The sequence below is a fragment of the Neodiprion fabricii genome, chromosome 4 (assembly GCF_021155785.1).
Source record: "Neodiprion fabricii isolate iyNeoFabr1 chromosome 4, iyNeoFabr1.1, whole genome shotgun sequence".
In the NCBI taxonomy this organism is placed as follows: Eukaryota; Metazoa; Arthropoda; class Insecta; order Hymenoptera; family Diprionidae; genus Neodiprion; species Neodiprion fabricii.
Window position 1 is genome coordinate 20382487 of NC_060242.1, and position 21252 is coordinate 20403738.

Genomic DNA, 21252 nt, shown 5'->3' on the forward strand with positions numbered 1-21252 from the left:
TTAATGTTTGAAAACAAAGAATTCACGAATAAAATCTTCTCCTTACAATACTATAATAATAACATGAAAACTAGAGCCAATCTGATATAATTATAATTTTATTCCTAAATTTTACGTCCTCAAACACCAAAATTCACGAAAAAAATCGGCTGTGTTATTGTATGTCGTGATGAACGGGCATAACCGACAGTACTCACGACTTTTTACCGTTAATTCATCCATTTTTCAATTTCAACGTTTTGAATACATCCCCATTTTTTCGCGTAATACAAACGGAAAAAAATACGCCTATTTCCCTTATACGTGGCAAAAGGTCGTATAATGGCGCATACGTCCTTATATCACTACACATGCGACGTATTTGCAATCAATACGTTGCCGCTCCATATTGTTCTTTCTTGGGTTTTATACCCATGCTGGCTTCCCATCACGTCAACCATCACGAGAATCTCCTCGCACTAATTGCTAGACCCACTCGACACGGTCAACCCGTGCAAATTGTTTTTGAGTTCCACTAGTGATTCACGGACTGTAATTTCTACGCCAGTTTCCTGGAATGTCGACCATTCGGGAGTAAGCCCTCGTATCAGGTCTCTAGGACGCCAGCCTGGGAAACACATAATGCTGTATGTACTCGTTCTTATTTCATATTTAACAAGTTAATTTCATTATGCAAGTTATCACTGTACACGGTCATAATACGACCCTATACGTGTATTTACGCATAGATACATTATTATCCTACAGCACTTGCGCCTTGCTAGCGCACCGTTCGGAGCAATACTGACTTGATACCATCAAACTTTCCATTCATTCTATTCTTTCAGGTAACGGCTTTTATAATAAACGAATCGAATAACTGAATATAATCGTTTTATTTTCATTAATTTAATTATTAAAAGAACAAATAAAAAAGTAAAAGGGACAATCAAACAAAATAAATTCGAATCCATTTGTGTCGTCAACAACTCTGACGGTGATAGGGATTTCCGCAGAGTTACCTCCACTGGTCTTTACCGTCATTGTCGCTTAGTCATAAAATTTTCTTATTATGTCAATAATTACGTGACTCCATCCAATCATAGTTAATTTTGTCTATAATAGATGATGTGGTACAGAGGGAAATGCACTTTTCAGGCCGACAACAAGGGCAAATTAGTTTTCTTCCTTGTTGCTAATTGTAAGTTGAATTTGTATTAATGCATTTAGCACTAAGTTGTGCTCGTGCTGAAATACCGTTTATTAATTTTTGTAATCTGTGCTGTCTAAAAGACATTCCTTCGCCCAATTTTTTGGTATCACATCTTCAGTCAATTTTACGAATTTATCTAATGGACACGCGACTCCGCAGTTTGGCAATTTTAACTGTATCGGTTCAGCGGACGTATTCTTGTACGAAACCTGAAATATGGAGAAAGAAATCAGAGGTTGTAAACATTTTAGAAGAAGGTTAACTTGCGTGAAAAACATAGTATGACCGACCGTAAGAATTGATTATTAAAATGAAAGGAGTAGAATGTATGCCTACCGTCACAACAAAATTATCCACAGCCTTAATTCTCAATTCCACGAGGACAGTCGCCGAGTACGGGGGAACGTGTGGCTCGAATACATTTAGCGTCGTTAAAAGGTTTGCCACTGTGGTATCATGGGCGCTGTATATCCATAGTTTTCTATTCGGGGTCAGCGTATTGTTTGCTTTTTTTACTAGGTGATCTACCATTTCACCTAATAATCGTCCTGTCAGGAATCAGTGATTTTCTGAATGAAACTTCAATTCTCAGGGATTTATTTTCCATGGTTGATATACTTTTCGCAGGGATATTTCTACTTGCCTGAATACAATCTTTGGAGTATTTTATTGCGAGTTGGTATAGTGTAACTGACTTCGGCGACAGCTTTTAATTTATCTGGATATACAGATTTTGTCCACTCGGGCAAAGTGCGGTTATACAGAACCTGGAAAAAAAAACATGTCGATCACTCAGCTAAATTGTGATAAAAATCACTACATCGAAATTTCAAAAGCATTGGAATTATTAATATAATATGAAGATTATCTCTTCATTGAGAATCTCAAACGATGTGTTAAAAATTTTAAGTGTTTATCTGCCTGCAGCTGAATCTGTTTGTTACTGCTGTTGAATATTTAACAATTTCTACATGGGAATTTTTGGAAAAATATTTTCACAGGAAGGAGATCTTTGGAGTGTAATATTGCAAACGAAGAATCTAGTATTTAAAAGCAAAACAAATTTGCACTTTTTTCATATGGTATGATGAAAGTCAAATATTGAGTGTTACATAAGTTTGCTAATTAATCTATCAAGCATTTCCAGTGGCATATTATGACATTAACACAGTTTTCGATTAATTGGTAATCAATATATTAATACAGTTATCGATTCATTGTTACGATTTATAGTTGTACACGTTTTGTTTCGGAAGATGATCGAGTTATTTTCTCCGTGAAACTAATGCCACACACGTTAGTTTCTTATACTTCAATGAAGACGTTTTCATGACGAAGAAAAATGATTAAAGCTTTGTACAGAATATTCGACAATCTTCTGCAACAGCAAACACAAAGAGGAATTTACTTTACGTTCTGTAGAATAGTATTCTTATCACAAATTTTTTTCACTGTAAATCTTTATATTATAAAAGATTGATAACATAGCGCGATTGGTAATTTGTTGATACGTATTCTGAAATGAATAAAATCCTCATTATTTCGCCCCATGTTTTATTTTTTGTTTATCTGACAGTAAACTTTACGCGACAGTTATTTACCTGAATATGAAGCGTATCATATATGGTCGCAACGTCATTGACAGATTGAACCAAATAACCAGTGTTTTTCCTCAAATAATCGTACAGCTCTTTGTTGTCATCGTCAATTTTCCTGACCTCAGGGGAATTCATAACATTTCGCAACTCCTTTTCATATTTTGGACAGTAATTTCTGCACGTCAGCAGGATGTCATCACACACGGGCATAGTATGGACAGGTATAGGCATCCATTCAAGTTCGCCCCAAACTTGATCTCCACCAGGTGGGTAAAGACCAGCCAAAGTAGCCTGTGCGGACATCAGCGTCCTGTCAACGTCCGTACTTTGTACATATATATCATAGGGACTATAATGTCTCGGCAGAAGATAGAAATAATTCTGTCTTAACCAGCGTCCGAGCATGAGATGCCGATGTTTTCCAATCTGAAATATTCAAACAATTTGTGTCCGACTTCAGTCGAATCCGTGAGCTTGGCTGTTTGAATTTGATTTGAGCAATTGCGAAACTAGGAATCGTGTACTAGATCGACAACCTCTGAAAGAAATAACAAGCTCTTGTTTGTCTCGTGTATTACTTTCGTAACATCGGCCTTTCGAGGTTGACGATTTACGTGCAAGTCTCAAAACATTTCGGGTTCGTTAATCACTAGCGTTCTTTCCTTGACACCGACTTCATGGGCAATCTCAGCCATTGGTCTTTGAGCGTTTGTGCAAGAACGGTAAAATCAACAAGATTGTCGAAATTCATGGTGTATTAATGGACGGTTCACTCACGTTGGTCAGTTCACCAAAGGGTACAGGCCAGAAGGATTCGTTGCCCCAAGGATCGGTGGGATAGGGAGCGATCGGTGTCCGGTCTCCGTGTCTGAAGAGCTGGATGAGAAATACGATAGGATAAAAATTAATATAGATATTAGAAACTAGGTACCACAGAGAAGTACTTACGACGTTTGCAAAAATCACGATTCCCAGCTCGGGATTTACGCAGGACGACGGCGAGGTCGTGAAAATGATGAGGCTGGTTGACGTGATGGCGACGAACGCCTCGAAGGCGAACATTCTGCAACTGCCGATCAAAAATGTGAATTGAGCATATTTAATAAGTTGATAATGCACGTGCATCTACCGGAGATACGGATCTGTTGATCTGGGGGACTTTTGTGAAAGGTGGTAAGATGCTCCCACTACTCACTTTTGAGGTTTTGCTAATAAAATGTCACGAAGAAATTAATTTTATGCGATAATTTCGACAGGCTGGCAATCATATTTTCGCACACTTTCCATTGGCTCGTTCCCGAAAGTATATGTATACACATCGTATACATGCACGTATACTACTGACGGACAGCTAAGCAACATCGACATGTCGTTATTATTTACTCACGTGTCTACACACAATAACGCAACTTTCTTCTGTCTCACGGCCGTTGGGGTAACCTTTTTTATCTACTAGAGTATTGATACTAGATACATTATTTTCTGCGCTATCCTTGTCAACAGACAACAACTCGACGACTTTGTATTTCGTGAGATCCCTATTTCATGTGCACTTGTTGCGAAAATAACTATTGTGTAACTTTGGTATGGTTTACGCGTCTTTTGACAGCGTTCAGTGCGTAAAGTAATCGTTTTTTTGACAGTTTAAAAAAAAGCCGTTCCAAGTACACAAAAGTGCACTTTTATGTCCTAGTAATGAGAAGTGTTTTTTTCTGGCCGCCGCTACAAAAAAGTACACTGTGTACCAAGAGGGTAAAGTAGGTACTTTTAAGGCCAAGCGCGATGTTTTCCATACGAGTCGTAGACGAGCGCGCGAAGTTCTCAATTGCCACTTTTTTCCCGCATATGAGGGAATCATATGATACTTTTCTCCCGTTTAACAGTTCAAAAAGTAAACATCATTGTTGATTCGAGAATGAAGTCTCTTTCGCCACGCGTATTTGTAATATTCGTTTCATATTGCAAACTTACGCTCGGCATAAAAAAACATCTTATTGCACAATCTTCTTATTAATAAATTACTTGCAATTCGTCCCCTAGAATATTTACCATGTTATTTAGACTGCTGATGATTTCATTGACTTCTAACTTGATCGATACTTTACGGGTGTGGCTAATAGTAGTTCTTCTGCTTCACTTTTTTTTTTTAGAGTAAATGCGACGGCGTATATCTCGAACTAGAACGACACCAACTCATGATGAATGAAATAGTGTAATGATTATTATATTGAAATAAATTATTATTATTAATATTTATATCTTCATTAAGATCTTGTCTTCTTAAAGATAAGTTTTTTGTTGGACATTTAGAATTTAAAACTAGTTTCAGAAATTGCGTTCAAATACGTCTAATCAAAGAGTATGTTCGACATGTCGTACTCCCAAGACAGGTACCAAGAGAGAACGGCTTCTCGTTCCTGGAGAAGGCGGAAGGAATTATGCGAAGGTGGGCACTGCACGATCGACATTTAAGAATCAAATTTTACTTTAGTATTTCTTTGATTTTAGGTGGGTATATTTGAATCTTTAAAATAGCGGCCAAGGTCAACTAATTATTGATGCGAAAATTTAAACTGTCTTATTGTTGCCTAATTGGCGTCTTTTTTTATATTTTCAACCCAGAATCGTCTGTTCTCCTTGATCCTTGATCTACTCAATTTTTGAATGCATACTTTTCTGGCTCCTCTTCCATTTATTCATGGTTAGCCCTGTGCCTGAAGCAAATTCAATAAATTTTAATGGTAATGTATTGTTCGTTGATTGTTTGTCCAAAAATGAGGAAAATGTATAGAATGTACGTTACATGAGGATCTGCCAGTTATTAGGAGCAACGTTATTATAACGAAATAATGATCTTTTTTTTCTCCAACACTCGAATTAATATAAGTTCAGCTGGAGCACCACGCTTATATATATTGTATATTAAAAAAATTGTACACTTTTTGAACCAGTATCAATTTTCTATCAAGAATCATTGAAATGAATAATTTGTTCAGCTGAACACTGTGTCTTTATCAGTGTACTTGTAAATAAATTAGTTCGTTCCCCTGACTTCAAGAGTCTTCACTTTCACTGTACACTCCCGAGATTTTGGTCCGTGCGCGTCGGAGCCGGCCAGCAAGTCGCGCAGTTTCGTCTCAGAACCGAAAAGCACCAAGTTGACGCGCAGATGGCGCGCTCAAACTTCAAAACTTTATTGTGCGTAACAAAATTGAGCGGAGAGTTAAACGCTAGCATATAAAAGATGCTTTACAGTTGTGCGATGCAAGGGAACGAGTAAATTTTTTACGTTACCTCTGGTAGCTCGCTAGCGTAATGCTGATACAAATACCAATTCGTCAAAGAATTGTAGCTAGGACATTCAAGAACCAAAATATTAAAAATAAATGTCCCCAAAAGGTATTTACGTCAATCTGCTAAATGGAGCCATCCAAGCGTACGGTAGTACGGGCTAATATGTTCAGATTTCTGGACGTCAAATATGAACCTAACAGAAGAGTTAAGGGCACGTTGTAGCCTGAGGTGCAGACTCGCTGTCAAATCACAATAAAGTAATAAACACTAGTCAAAGTGAGGTAGAATTATATTGAATTTACCAGCGAGGAGCGCGAGCGCAAGCGAGTAGATGCGATAAGTTCTATCTTAGACCTCAATTGCCAGAGCGTACCATGCACTCTTCCCGAGATAGCCAGCACCTGTTCAGACCAAGTTAACAATGTTGTTAATTATGACCCCCAGGTTTTTGACCAGGATGACCCACGGAATAATTTCATGAATAGTGTGCATTGAAGTTTGACGGTGAATATCTTTTGAACAGTGAGGTATACAATAAAATTGTAAGAGACCTTTCTTGTAGAGAATTTAATTTCCTACGAAAATATGAGTTGCGCGTATTATAATGACTTTTTGTTGAAGAGTTATAAAATTCATAAAAAAAAAAAAGATATCTACCTTAAAATGATCAAATTTTAACCTTCAATAACTTCTGAACAGTGAGGCATACGAAAATTGTAAGAGACCTTTTTTTAGAGAATTCAATTTCCCACGAAAATATGCTACATATTTTTTTTTTATAAATAGTAGATACCGAGATATGTATTTTTCTTCGTCACCGTAAGAAACAAATAGAAAACTGCGAGGCGGAGGACCTTCCTATTAAAATTAAGAGCTCATACTTGGAGAGAATGTTTTTAAGGTCTCTACCAACCAAGTTTTCGGAGTACAAAGTGAAAAAAAAATAGTTGATTTTTTTGGCCCACCTTAATGTACATACATACAATGCTACTCTGCCTCCAATGCCATTGCGATCATAGCGAAGTACATATATTATAGCTTGACAGGTGAACAACTTGACCGACTATGTGAGGCTTGAGCCAATATTCCGATACAGCGATAAAGTGATAATTTTTTCACAGAAATAGCTTCGAAACTCATCAATATGAGATACCAGCGACTGGGTGTTGACATGACAGGCATCAACAGACTTACACATCACCATTAAAAGTATTATCCATCTAAGGCATCAAAACAATGTACTGAGACATTGCCCATGCTAGCGAAACCAGATACCATAATATTATAAGCGTACACAGTAATCGTACCTATATAGAGATTAAGCGGAGAAGTCAAAAGGTCTCTACAGTGAAGGATTAGCGCACCGAATGAGTATGTTAACCAGTATGATCTGTCATGCTACATACGTAGCAAGAAGAACCATCTGCGTGATTTGGATGAGTAAAGAAAGGTGCAGTTATACAAAAATGATTGCTATGAACTTTTAGCAGAGATACCAGCAATTTTGATAACGTGTCTAAGCGGAGCCCTATCTCTCTTCCTCGCGTGGATGTTGCCATTCTTCGTCCTAGCATAATTAAAAGTATTCACCCGCTTGGCAGCCCTGGCCACAGCGAAGAATTTACGCGACAGAGTAATTACATCTACCAATCGTATTGCATCTACTGTTAGAGAATTGGCTGACTTCGTGGTCAGATGGTTTATGCCAAACTTACAGCTATTACACCTCGGCTAGAAAGAGTAAATTGTCCTAGATTATCTAGTTTACGGTTGAAAATATTTATTATATACATGGTCCGTCCGGAAAGTAGTCGGACTGAATTTTTCCCGCCCAGACAGAATGACGGAGGGGGACCTTTGAGCGTGGGTCGGATTGTGGGGAGTCTTAGCTCAGCAATGCACCTGTCCCCAAACGCCTTCGAACCTTTCCGGAGTGTAGGTCGATTATAAAGTGAACCCCAGTCAAGATGCCTCGTCACGCTTCGCGATGAACCGTTTACTCGACCAGCATTACGCGATAAAGTTTTGTTTCGAACTCGGTACAACCGCAAGTGAAACCCATGAAATGATCAAGTCCCCAGCCACCCTACAGCCCGGATGTAACTCCCCCAGACTTCTTTCTCTTCCCCCGACTGAAACGACTTCCGAAAGGATGGCATCACGGCTCGGTCCAGGCCATTCAAGGGGCTGTATAGAGATATATCGAATGATGTAATTATTGGTGACGACGGAATAATTGAATTTAGTAACGACTGGAAAATGATCGTAGAGTGCTGTGATCATTTTACGCTACGGGTTACAATAGTTGTTATCATCGCGCTACTTCGCGACCTTCCTACCCTCGCCTGATTCGCAACGAAACCATCCATCAAAAATATTGAAAAGAGATACTCACTGGCGTAGGCCTAGCATTTCAGGTTGAACGATGAATCGACGCACTTTACACACTGCAATAAGAACACAACAGAAAATTACTCACACAATATACTTTAATCAGATTTTATGTCACTACTGGTTGTCTGTGTCAGTACATGTACTTTTTCCGCAATGTTTCAGTGGTTTCTAATGCATAAATAAACGAACTAGAGAAAGCTATGAAAATAAGATCAATTGTACTGCATACATGCGTCAAATCAGAGCGTCGCGCTATATATCAGTCATCAATAACTTATGAACAACAGTTATATTGTAATTAAAATGAATATTTATTACGTACCTTTGACTTTTATTTATGATAGTGGTTGCTTTAGTTTTCACTTTGTGTTCAGACAAATATTGTAGTCCAACGCCCAGAACTCGTCTGATCTTGGTGTAGGTACTACGGTACTTGAGGGTGTATTTACTTGCAGATGATCACAAGTTTGACATTGTGCTTCCAAATTACGGATAAGATAATGATATTATTATCGTTGTAGCTGTTATTCCTATTTCAGCTCGAAACAACGCCGAAAACAGGAAGTTTAAAGGATGACTCATGGTCGGCCCGTCTCGCGTGTTCAATAACACCGACACACAAAAGAAAAATTGTTTGTACATTTGACCGGACCCACCTGCGGACTTGTAATTCGACCCGCTGAATCCGAATTTGAAGTCCGTTTGGCCCGGTCACCCTCCAGATTTGAGTAAAGTGCAAAAAACCCCAAAAAAGGCAAAAAATTGCGAAAAACTGCAATCACATCGATGAAAAATTTTTTGTGGACTCGGATCAAGTATGATTTTCATGTATTTCAATTCAATGAATCTAAATATGAAAGATAATTAGCCCGTTGAGCTGTCAGTTTGAAAAAATTGCGAAAAACCGAAAAAAATTGCATAAAATCATGAAAAACTGAAACTATCGAGATGAAAAAACTTTTTTGGATTCAGATTGAGTATGGTTTTTATGTATTACGTTCTACTGAATCTGAATCTGAAGTTTTTTTGTCCCATTAACGTATCAAAATTTAAAAAAATCTCAAAAAACCAAAAAAATTGGAAAAATTGCAGTTAAAAATATGAGAAAAAATCTATTAAACACGATTGTTAATGATTTGGGTGTATTTTCATGGATGGAATATGATTTTAGAATTTAAAAATTTACCAAATTAAATATAATATATATATAATATATAATATAATAATTATGTTTTTAAAACGTCGAAAAAACGCATTTTTTTCTAAATTTCCGTGAGGATGTGTGTGTGTGTGTGTGTATGTGACAAAAATGGTTGTACGCTCTCTAACTTCCGTAAATTTCAACCGATGGTTATGATTTTTTTTGCACAATTTGGGTAGCGTACGCGGTCGATTGGTATTGAATTTGACAGGAATCCCTTAAGGTGTTTAGATTTTACAAAATTTTGAAAAATCGAGTTAATCGCTCTAAATTACGTAAATTTGAAGCTATCGAGCTGAATTTATGTACACAAATAGATTACAGGACAAGGTTGATTGAGATTGAATTTCACAAAAATCTCTCAACGGCTTCTTGAGGGATTCAAGAATCATTAAAAACACTAAGATTGATTTCCGTTAAGTTTTTGATTTTTCGATACTTATGATGGTGTAACTCCCGAACGAATCGGAGGTCCATAATTTCCTTTGGAGGAAAACTTGATTGTAACTGGTCGAATGCAAGTAAAAAATTTCAGGAGAATCGAAGGTGTAGCAATGCAAAAAATTTTTATTTTTTTTTTTTTCGAAAAAATTTTAGAATTGTGTGGTTGGAAAAATTTTGAAAATTTTTTTTTCAGAAAACTCGGACTTATTGACACATTTTATACTTGTATCATTTATTAAAAAAAATTAAAGCTCTTGAAGGTAGAGCCAGTTGAAAGAAGTCTGTTTCGAAAAAGTTGAAAAATCGGAAAATTCATAAAATCGACACAGGTGGCTCAATCAAAAAACGGCCGAACACGTGTTCTTTTTTTTCGATAGACGAATTGAGAAAAAAATTAACACCGAGATCGGCGTCGGTGACCTTCACCGATTAGGTGAAATGGTGTGGAATACCTCATACATATTATCTTATGCGGAACCACTGATATACATATAACTATATATCTCTATTGGCAACGTAATTGCTTAAGGAGAAACATTAGCTACCGTAGAAACAATTTCCGCATATGTACTAGGGTGGCTCATTTTTTAATTTTTATTTGTAAGGTGCTGTTCGAAAAATTTGTTACAAATATTGAAAATAAAACTGTCGTAAAATCTGGAGGCGGTAGGGAAATATTTAGAGGTCACTACCAATTATCGAAATGAATTGGATCACGGTACCAAAAAGTAAACTAATATATATACATGTATTAGTTTACAAAATTTCTTCTCGTTTCGTAATCTCATATCATTAGAACAATTTTTGAAATTAAAAAGAAAAAAAAAAATTAATTTCAATAATTAGTAGCGACCTCTAAATATTTTCCTACCTCCTCCAGGTTTAACGAGTTTTTTTTTTCAATATTTGTCACAAATTTTTCGAGCAGTACATTAAAAAAAAAATGTTTCAAAAATGAGCCACACTAATGTGTACGTTATATTTTCGTTAGATATAGCCACAGTACCAGCATCGTGAAATCTGTCAGTTGTAAAACAGTTTCAGTTTTCTGGCCCAAGTAAATGTGACTGAATGTTTATTGAGATCAATGTATTAGAATCGTTATTTTATTTTATGAGCACAGGAGGAACGTCGGAATTGATTCATCGTTTTCTTTTATTTAATACTAACTGAAAATTAAAGTCACTTTACCGTATTACCGTTGGATTACCCCGGGGTAAAATTACTTATTTCAGATGATAAATACGTTTAATGTTTGGTATATATCTCAAAGTCACTGTCGCATTGGGTGCCGTTGTAAGAAAAATGAAACATCTCAATTGTCTTCCTGCTGCATTTGAAGTTCGCGCAATAGTTGTGCTCTTTGCTTTTCTAATTCATCCTCGGATAATTCATGGTGATGAGCAGCACCCTCGTTAACCGAACCGTTTTCACTGTGGGCAGACGTTCGTCGATGTTTTTCATCCTTACGTTTTCGGTCAGGAGACTCTTCTGAAGATGGTAGCCTTGAATAGGAACGCTGAACAAAAAATGAAAAGTTGAACAGCAACTTCACTAGTTGAGTGAACACACGTCGATAGTAATAAAGTTTCACTTACTGAACGGCTGCGGCCTCTTTTCTTCTTACTTTTCTTGCGCTTGGATTTTTTCACGTCAGATTCAGAACTGTCCGATTTACTCGGAGGACTCATAGATCGTGATTTTTGGGTTTTTTTCTTAACCCCTTTTTCACTTGTATCAGACTCCTGAAAATAGTAGAAATAGATTTATACGTTCTCGTCGAAACGACAGAAAGCTATTTCTATGTTTTCCTTGCACTTACACTATGGGACCGAGATCGTGACTTTCTTTTCGGTTTTTTCGTCTTCTTTTTTTTGCTCCTTATGTGATGGTGGCTACAACTTTCCTCGATCTCGTGCTGATACTCCTTGAATATCCTTACTCTCTCGCTCTCGAGTGTTATGGCTTTGAAATCGGATTCCCCTTCGATTTTGGCTCTAACGTCGTCCCACGACATCTGATAATCAACGTCTAAGGTTTTAAGCAAGTTTTTAAATCCAATTTCAAGCTTTTTAAATTTCCTCGTTTCTTCTTTGATCCTCTCCTTTTCCCTTGCCTCTGCTTTTTCAAGCAACAGATTGTACGTGAGTTTGACATTTCCAGCATCCAGAGTCGCCGATTTTCTGTCCTCGCAAACTACCGTCGCAAACTCTTCAAATGTAGTGTTAACCTGAACGTCAAAACTTTTGTCCTTCAAAATTTCGCGTATTATTTTCTTTTCGTCGTGGAAACGTGACTTTAAATCTTCGACGTAAAATTTGAACAGATCTAACGGCGTTGATCCCGGCTGACCAAGCATGGCTGAAAATCGTATGTCGGCGGATAGCATAGGATAAAGTTCCACCCAGAGTGACATGGATGTCAGTTTGCCTTGCTCGTGTAAATCGTCCAATAAACTCTGTAATGTATACAACGAAAGGAATGAATGACAGAACATAAAAAAACAACGTATCCATAAATGAATTCAGCGACTCACTATAAATCCGTCCCTATTTTTCCTCTCTAATCGTTTCCTTCGTTTTTTCTCCCGCTCCTTTTCCTCCTCTTCATCTTTCTCCAATTGACGAATATGATTTTCAAAAACTAGCAGAGCATCCTCCTTATCCATAGCCAACAAGTCCGCGTCTTCAGCAAACGCAGAATGCTGAAGCAGCAATGCTTGTGCCTCCTGCCAAGTGGTTTTGTATGTAACGTCTGTCATGGCATCCAACACAAGGGCGAGTCGTTTGGTGTTACGTTTCTTCATAACCTTTGCTTCCTCTTTTTCACGTTTAGCCAAGTTGAATATAACATCCTCGTAAATGTCACGACGATCCGAATCTCCAACCGAACGCCAAAGCTCCAAGTTACCATACATCTCCTCACATTTGTAATATTTTGTATTACTCGTCATCTTCTCGTGAGTCAATAAAAACTGTTCTAAGTCCTCCTTGGCTTTTTTCAGCCTGACAAAAGAAAAAAAAATACTCCGATGTAATTCAGTTACAATAAATGATGAACAGATTTTCAGCAACAAATAATAACTCTACCTCAGTCTTTCCTGTTCACGTTCTTCTTTGAGCCGTTGCGTTTTGTAAGCGTTGAAAGCTTGTTTTCTCTCGTTCAATTTCTTCATCTGTGGGTACCTTGGATCATTTTGAATCATTTTCACTGCCTGTTCCCAAGTAGCATTAGAGGGTACATCTCGCTCCTTCAGCAGCTCCTTAAATGCTTCGATCGCTTCCTTTTTATCTTTAAATTGCACTTTAGGTTCAGGAGTGCTGTTCCTACTTCCATTGGCAGAACCTTTCGTCGAGTTACTATCGTCGTCTGGCTTTGTCGGAGGAGTTGGAATATTTATGGCGGCGAGGGTTGCCGCCATAGCCTGTTCGATTGCCGATTTACAGCTCGCCTCAGGAGTGCTTACTTGTGGTGTCACGAGTTTTGGCGACAACGCATGCATCACAGGTGGAACAAGAGCCCTGAAAGGATGTAAAACGTTTGATAAAATATTTTCAGTTTATTGAAATTAACACACTCACGTATTCGGAGTGCTGCTTGGGACAATAGCAGAGCCGGCAACGGCAGCAGCAGTAACAACTGCAACTGAAGCAACAGTGCCAGCTTCTTCAGCAGCAAGCTTTGCCTTCAATTCCTCAAGCTCAGGTGGTATAGTCCACCTTGATTCTTTGGTTGTGACATTGTGGTAGTAAATTTTACTATTGTCAGATTTGTACTCTTTCCATGGGCACTGAGATAGTAGTAATTCACTTGGAGTTTTCAATTCATCAGGCTTTTCCCAAAGTGATTGCTTTGTTGAACTATTATAATAATATGTACGACCATCTGGAGCTTTGTGCTCTGTCCATTCGGATTTTTTTTCCGTTGTTGGAATTGATGGCGTTACTGTGGCTGGCTCAAGTGTCGATGTTGTTGATGTTGGGACAGCTGGTGATCCACTTATTTGAGGAGGCGCAGCTGAGAACAGTAAAACAAAGTGAAGAAACTTAACTAAACGGGAATTCCTTGATACGTAATAAGAGTGGAGTTTAAAAATTAACACAATATTCTCCATCAATAAAATCTTAGACGCAAAATTTAATTTCAGTTACAATGTAATTCTGGCTCAAGTATAAAAGTCACAGGGTATATCATTCTTAATTATTATCTAGCTGTTGATACAATAATGATGTAAATTTGACACTTTAATACTTTACTAGCCCATTGTCAATTGATACTACATATTTATCCATGATCCTAAAGAATGAAATAAGCCAAGAAGTAAATCACATTGATTGAAATAGATGTCCAATAATAGTGTTAAATGATTACTCATCTTACCTATAACGTTTATATCAGGAGGAGGTCCGGCGGAGATCGGAAAACTGAAACCAGGTGGCGGAATAGAAAATTGAGGTGGCATCATGCTTGGAGGACCTGGGGGCAACCCTGGAGCCGGTATATAAGGGGTGCCAGGCATGATTGGCGGCACAAAACCTGGCGGCATGCTCGGTGGGACTGAAGGAAAGCCAGCTACAGTCCCAGGTGGCGGAATGCCGTCACTAGATGCCTTTGACACGAAAACAAGTTACACGAAATCGAATTGAAATCGAAAAGTTGAAAGCGCACAAGCGTCAGAAATGCGCTCATCGCGTTTGTTTTTCGCACCACTTAACGAACGGCTCACTCTGCGACGGTCAACAGTTTTGAAGGTTAGGTTAGGTTATATTGACGCGCCAGCGGAGCAGCTCGCCGGTTTTGGTGAATAAATAATACACAAATATATTCTCACCATGATCCGTCCTCTATACTTCGGTTATAGCACGTTGATCATTTATCGGCAACACCGGCATCCACAAATCACAACGATATATAATTCACTTCGTAACTCACACGCACTCGCAATTGTAAGTTGTGTTGTGACCATAGGGCATAGACATATAAGAATTAAGGGTGCGTTCCAAATTTAGCTCCCAGTGATGTCAACAATTTTTTATCTCGTTTGCGCTGCCAAAACCGTAATTAGCTCTACCTCTGTCTTAGGGAGTTCTTCACGCTGCCGCTGCCAGTTAGTTACGGACCGCACTCTTGGAATGGTTTTTCGTCGCTTGTTCCACTCGCGTTTCAGTCTCTTTCCGATGTTCAAATGCGTCGATCGATCGCTCGAAATACTTCGATAGTCTCGATGCAAGTGGCGCTAATTTTCAAATCGGTGAACGGCGAAACAATCTCACGGCAGACCTCGACCAGCGCAATAGCGTTGATAATAGTTTCTACATATTAGTTTGCTGTAATAATCCAAGTCGATAATTGTTTCTGTGTTATACTCTTAAGTGGTATAATTATTGTCTGCATTGGCGCTCGGAGATTGTCTGGAGCATTTATGGAATTTCACATACCGGGACAATCTCTTGAAATATAGTTTCAAGAGATTGTCCCGGTATATTCATATTTACTTGCAGTTGCTCTTTTTTTGGTAACGCGAAAAACGTCACTTGTCATTCATTATTTATGCTTTGATTTTTGATATATTTGTTATTGTAACATAATTTGACGTCACCATAATTTGGCATCTTTGGAAAAATGTTCGTTTGTTACCCAATGTTTACTCAAAGATTATGGCAACGCGTCATCACACCGACAATACCAACACAATCACATCTTCACCAACGCTACACATACGCGTCATATTTTTCCTCTGAGCCGCCAGAGCGTGCTAAAAATCGAGGTACGCTTTTATACATTGGATCTTATGGGACCTTCCACTCTATCCCATACTCATTGACTTGCCCCACATGCGTTCGGTCTTCTTCCCTCTAATCTTCCTGTTGTTCAGCTTCGAAATTCAGCATGGCGATTTAGAAAACGTCACTGCGATGTGATGTTTAATTGGCTGCTTCGGTTGGACCGGAGCTGTCGTTGGACGAATAAATTCGAAAGGAACTAATCGTTTGCACTTGTACGTCATCTGTCAAACTCATAAACTTGTTGAAGAAAGGTAAGCGGAGGAATTTGACATAAACATCAATAATGTCGGAGGGAAGCAGATTGTTGGAGTGTTTGTTAAAAGTGTCGGAAAAAGCGGCGAATATAGCGAGGGTGTGTCGCCAAAATCGTCAGTTGTTTAAACTCTTGGTACAGGAAAAATCTGATGAGGAAAAGAATCCGAGATTTGTACAGGACTTCAAAACTCTAGCCGATGTATTGATACAGGAAACGATAAAACACGACGTGGGAACGGAGGTATAAATCATTAAAAAATTGCGAAATTGGTATGCTAAGGATTACCCAAATAAGTTGGTTTGAAAATTAAAGGCAGTTTCCAGACCTGGCGGAGCATGTAACAGGCGAGGAGAATAACACGTTCAGTAACACATTGGGCGAGTCTGTTACCGTCAAAGTTTGTTCAAATTTTGACGACACTGCCAACCTCTTGGAAAAAGTTCTCAATAACGATTCCGAAGTTGCCAATCTACTCGCTGTTGAAGTGCACAGAGAAATTCAACTTTCAGATGTGCCGGGGAATAATCACGTTCCTGATAATCTCAAACTCACCACCGATGCGCTCGGCATATGGATAGACCCAATTGGTAACTAGTATTCAAAGTTTTTCAGTTTTCTCATTGCCTGTGATGTGATTTTGGAATATCTATTCATGCATGCTTTGCAATTTAACATTGTTTCCTTATATTCACTGACACTGTTTCTTTCCATGTACAAAGAAAATCTACCGTTATTTGGTCAATCTATACTAGCTTAGCGCACAACTCTGATCCCCTCAGGGGATTTCAGATTCTTTTTGTGGCCCGTAAGGTCTTGGCACTGTTTTTCATGTCCTAATAAATCAATGCACGCAATCTACATGATTGGCAGCCTTGGAATGCTCTTATTTAAATTTCCTAGATTCTACCGCCGAGTATATTCATGGGGTAGAAAAAGTAGATGAGGTGACGGGTGTGCATTTAAGCGGTTTGAGGTGCGTTACCGTGCTCATTGGAGTCTTTGAGAAAACCACGGGACGTCCAGTTCTAGGTGTGATAAATCAGCCGTTCCACAATAATACTTGTGATTCCGAGTAAGTTGATAAATAAGTATCAATGGGAAATCGTACCTGGGCTTGGAACTAGGTTGAAATCGTTATTGAAAAGCTTTTATCGATTACTTCATTGCTGTTTTTTTCTCCTCCGCTTCACTTAATAGGTGGCTGGGATTGACTTACTGGGGCTTCAACTATAATGGTGTTAGACTGTCCTCGATAAGTGGTCCAGAACCAAGTAGGAATGTTGCTGTTCTGAGCAGCTCAGAGAGTACGGGTATCAAGTCAAAGCTATCTGAAAATGGCTTCACTTTGGTCGAAGCAGCTGGAGCTGGCTATAAGTTGTTGACGGTGATTCTTGGCCAGTCTGACATCTACATTTTGTCTAAGGACTCCACATTCAAGTGGGACACTTGCGCAGCTCAGGCTATATTGGGTTCCTTGGAAGGAGGTGTAATTGATTTTAGAAACTTCTTAAAAACTGACTCTTCAAACGATTCGAATCTCATTTACTTACCTGCGGATAACGATTCCTGCAATCGAGGTGGCATTGTTGCTTACCGCAACATAGAAATCTTGGAATCTATTAAAAAAATATTATTATCTCACTAGCGTTAAAAGACAGTGCCAAATTTTCATGATCTTGCAACTCGATCCCTGTTCTTATTCTGATTTTGGATTTTAATTCAAGTTAAGTACATGCAGGGCACGCTGTACTTAAGATGAACCGGTATTTTTAGCAATCAGTTCTAAGACGATATATTAATATCTAAATACCTATTTGCAAAGTTGTTACTGAATAGTCCAGATTTATACCCGCTCTAAAAATGTACTTAAGCAAAGTCAAAGTTATTGTGCAATGTTACTGTACTGTTATCTAGTTACTAATTACTATTACAATGTGATTTAAAGTTACCTCACCGCCGGTGAGAGTAAAATATAACTGAAGATTTCATTGCACTCATGACAAAAGAAATGTACTTGATAGTAATTTCACGTACAATTTGCCTTAATCGATGTAAATCTAGTCCAATTTGATAGATCGGAAAAATCGATTTTTAAACATTGTGGGGGAAAAAAGTGAACATTCAAGAGCCAGAGCTTCCAAATTCGTTCTTTACTTTTTCATCACGAAGCCAGGCTGATCAAGTCTTAATTGTTTAAATCGATGGTTGGATTTTTCAGGATTTATTATTTTTATCTCATCCGCGAATCATTGACTTTATGCAGCCGTTCAATATCAAATACTTCACATTTTTCATCCACGTTTACAGCAATTAATCGAAAGTTTACATTCCTCTACATTAGACATTCGTTGTCGTCTATATAGAATCTCTATTTTATGTTAAAGAATAATTTTTATGTACTTAAAACTTCTACTTATCTCACCATTATACACATATATTTACGTATACAACATCTAGGTATACATACCTGTAATATTAAGTGTTGAAGAATTGTAGTAAAGAAATTAATAAATTAAATGGGATAAAAGTTGTAAGCCTGAAATTTTACCCGATCTAGCTGGTTTCACCGCTAATTTCAATTAAGATGCCGAAAATTGATGATTTACCATCAATGATCACGCGATTACGGTCGACAAGAAGCGAAAGGTGAGAAAAAATGTGCAGATTTGCCAGTTTCGAGACAGACGAATTTCTCCCGAACGGCGATAGAATTTGAATCGTCGATTAAGGATTCAAGACCGCGCGGTAGATCAGGCTTTGCCAGATAAATCCTGCGGCCCGTATCGTACCTAATCAAGAACTGTAAGACTTGTTCAATATCCAGCGATTTCGCGGAATGAATTGTGAGATTGATGATCGCAGTTGGAATCGTGCGATTTCAAAGATCGAAGGGGAGGTCCTCAATATTCCATTAAGGGATGAGAAATTCGTACTGAGTACTTCGACCGTGTCGTTTTACGCTTTAAGCTTCCGCTCAACACTGCAAAAATTTCCACCGATTCCGCCGTAAGCCTACATCAACGATATTAAAACCGTGTTATAGACAGGTGCGGATATTCCCTGGGGAAACGTATAACGCAAGGGAGAAAATTACCATTCGGTTTACAAGAATATCAATATATGTGTTTTATATATAGAAACGTTTTATTACACTGTATAGGGGCGAGACGCGTTTAGTAGCGAATTTCCTCTGCGCGTTGGCATGTTGCGGATGACTATGTACGTAATACTTCATTAATATAAATCGTTAAGTATACCTAATACGTATTTGTTAGTTTCGTTTTGCGAGACGGCTGAATTAGTGACACTAAATACGACAAGATTCATTTATCGCGCATTATGGTCAACAGTCTTTTACAGATTAATTATGATTACGTATTTGTTACCTGTAACGTTGTTAGACATTGTAAAATATACATACTGGTAACATATATTCATATGAACGTATACAAATCATTATGTGTACATACCAATATCATTATTATATAAACGAAAACAAAAATCTTATGCAAAGCGTTACACAGTTTACATTTAACAATAAATATAAGATAACAATTACTCAATGTTTATTCGTACTTTTTGTTTTTCCCCGTAGCAGTACAGTCATTATTTATCTTTTATGGCTAGACAGCTCTATTTCGTATTCTACTGTACATGGGGTGTGCGACTAGAATTATGTACTTCGATGTTACGAATTATCAACAACGACATGCGATGGTATCCGCGCAACGATTAAATCAGACGTTTAAATACTGCAATATTGCACCGCGACGGGATTTTTGGTTGTGGAGAACCCGGTAGGTCCGATAAAAACAATGAAAGAATATTTCTCTGAAAATCTAAACTCACAGAGAAAAAAAGATCCAAACAGTAGAGTAAAATCGCTTGCGAGGACTCGTTGCGTTACGATACTTATTCCAATATATTTACAGTACCATATGCATATTATTTCTCTCGATTATTCGTATGCCTCTGTATGAGAATAAATTACGAAAATAAATAAAATACCTGTGTGCAGGCGACTCACATCACTCCAAGGACTCCTGCGCATAGACAATTAGACAACAATCATTATCTCACCTATTAAATCTAGTTGCCTACAGACAGGCTGATTTACCCCATCATATTTCCATCTCATGTTCGGTAAGAGTAAAAAACCGATAAATACCTTGTCCGCAAATTACGACGTACAGAGTCAAATTTATATTCTGTCAGAAAGTCTATTAAATCGACACGAGGCGCTGATTTGTTCGATAAAAAAAAAAAAAAAAGAGAGAACTAAAAAACGGGGACAAGACGTGTACAATTTTTTAGTATACGAGCAGTGGTGAGTGTCAGGGGTCTGAGCAAGGATTTGTTCCTTAGAGAAGAATGACGTCGAGTTAAATGTATAGTTCAATTCTGTTAATTTTCGACTAGATCCGTTCCTCCGGATGTGAGTCAAGCCGAATGAGACGGCGACTCTGCGCCTGACCCGATCTCGTCGAGATAAGATCCGTGTGACGGAGACTAGCGGATCGTGCAGGAGCGTAATGATGCCCGCTAGGTTTCCGCCTGACGCTAATATAAGTGCTGCAGGTGTTGATCCTCCGGAGAATCGAGTTGTCCGGAGCCTCCAATCCTGCAACGCGATCAGGGAAGGATCATTTCTTCGGATCGTGCGAGGAGGCCACGTCTGCAACGAACCGTCACTTTCGAATATCAACTACGTTCACCACGTCGGTTTCAAGTGAAGGTCCAGCAGTATTCGATGATATTCCTACATAAATGTATAGTGTTTCTGTTTTTTCAATTTGTAACAGGTGTGTGTCGGTTGGTGTTTGTTAATCTGTTTCACACGTTGGCTGCAGGCGGTTAATAGACGGTATTTAAACAATTGCCGTCGAACACTCACTTTATCAAAAAAAAAAAATAGAAGAAAAATGATCATGCGTTATTAGCTCAAGAATATTCGTATTTTAACGAGCAGAGACCGCGTGATATGTTTCTTCTATGTTCGACTGTTCGCGAATACGTAATGAAAATAAAATCAACTGTCAAATCTTCAATCATTTGAAATCTATAAAATCACAATCAACGTTATTTTA

General features: G+C 38.2%; 4 protein-coding genes across 10 annotated transcripts in view; 1 reads left to right on the forward strand and 3 right to left on the reverse strand.

The window, feature by feature from the left end:
- Window positions 1-874: 874 nt before the first annotated feature.
- LOC124179482 (prostatic acid phosphatase-like) lies at window positions 875-8955 on the reverse strand. Of its 5 annotated transcripts, XM_046563887.1 has the most exons (10): window positions 8801-8955; window positions 8480-8531; window positions 6387-6485; window positions 6198-6277; window positions 3739-3859; window positions 3568-3666; window positions 2794-3216; window positions 1836-1959; window positions 1529-1740; window positions 875-1401 (listed from the first exon to the last, which is right to left on the reverse strand). In XM_046563887.1, the coding sequence occupies exons 4-10, from the start codon at window positions 6218-6220 to the stop codon at window positions 1243-1245; spliced, it is 1161 nt and encodes a 386-aa protein (XP_046419843.1). In that variant the 5' UTR covers window positions 6221-6277; window positions 6387-6485; window positions 8480-8531; window positions 8801-8955; the 3' UTR covers window positions 875-1242. The 5 variants fall into 5 exon arrangements, with proteins under 5 accessions (XP_046419843.1, XP_046419845.1, XP_046419844.1 ...); XM_046563889.1 differs by lacking the exons at window positions 8480-8531; window positions 8801-8955 and adding an exon at window positions 7050-7140; XM_046563890.1 differs by lacking the exons at window positions 6198-6277; window positions 6387-6485 and having other exon boundaries at window positions 876-1401; window positions 8801-8952.
- Window positions 8956-11181: 2226 nt separating this feature from the next.
- LOC124181693 (pre-mRNA-processing factor 40 homolog A) lies at window positions 11182-15331 on the reverse strand. The gene is made up of 8 exons (XM_046568486.1): window positions 14955-15331; window positions 14504-14732; window positions 13705-14140; window positions 13213-13644; window positions 12660-13128; window positions 11946-12581; window positions 11722-11868; window positions 11182-11642 (listed from the first exon to the last, which is right to left on the reverse strand). Exons 1-8 carry the CDS (start codon window positions 14955-14957, stop codon window positions 11439-11441), a joined length of 2556 nt encoding a protein of 851 aa, XP_046424442.1. The 5' UTR covers window positions 14958-15331; the 3' UTR covers window positions 11182-11438.
- A 275-nt stretch (window positions 15332-15606) lies between these two features.
- On the forward strand, window positions 15607-18700 carry LOC124181696 (inositol polyphosphate 1-phosphatase). Of its 2 annotated transcripts, XM_046568489.1 has the most exons (5): window positions 15607-15890; window positions 15999-16405; window positions 16482-16752; window positions 17066-17237; window positions 17363-18700. In XM_046568489.1, exons 2-5 carry the CDS (start codon window positions 16193-16195, stop codon window positions 17808-17810), a joined length of 1104 nt encoding a protein of 367 aa, XP_046424445.1. In that variant the 5' UTR covers window positions 15607-15890; window positions 15999-16192; the 3' UTR covers window positions 17811-18700. The 2 variants fall into 2 exon arrangements, with proteins under 2 accessions (XP_046424445.1, XP_046424446.1); XM_046568490.1 differs by lacking the exon at window positions 15607-15890 and having other exon boundaries at window positions 15936-16405.
- A 1835-nt stretch (window positions 18701-20535) lies between these two features.
- LOC124181694 (RYamide receptor) overlaps window positions 20536-21252 on the reverse strand; it is a 105422-nt gene continuing 104705 nt past the window's right edge. Inside the window, exon 7 of one of the 2 annotated variants that reach the window (XM_046568487.1) lies at window positions 20536-20786. In XM_046568487.1, coding sequence (XP_046424443.1) covers window positions 20581-20786 — 206 coding nt within the window. In that variant the 3' untranslated portion in view covers window positions 20536-20580. Of the gene's footprint in view, window positions 20841-21252 lie in introns of both variants that reach the window. The other variant, XM_046568488.1, reaches the window with a different exon arrangement.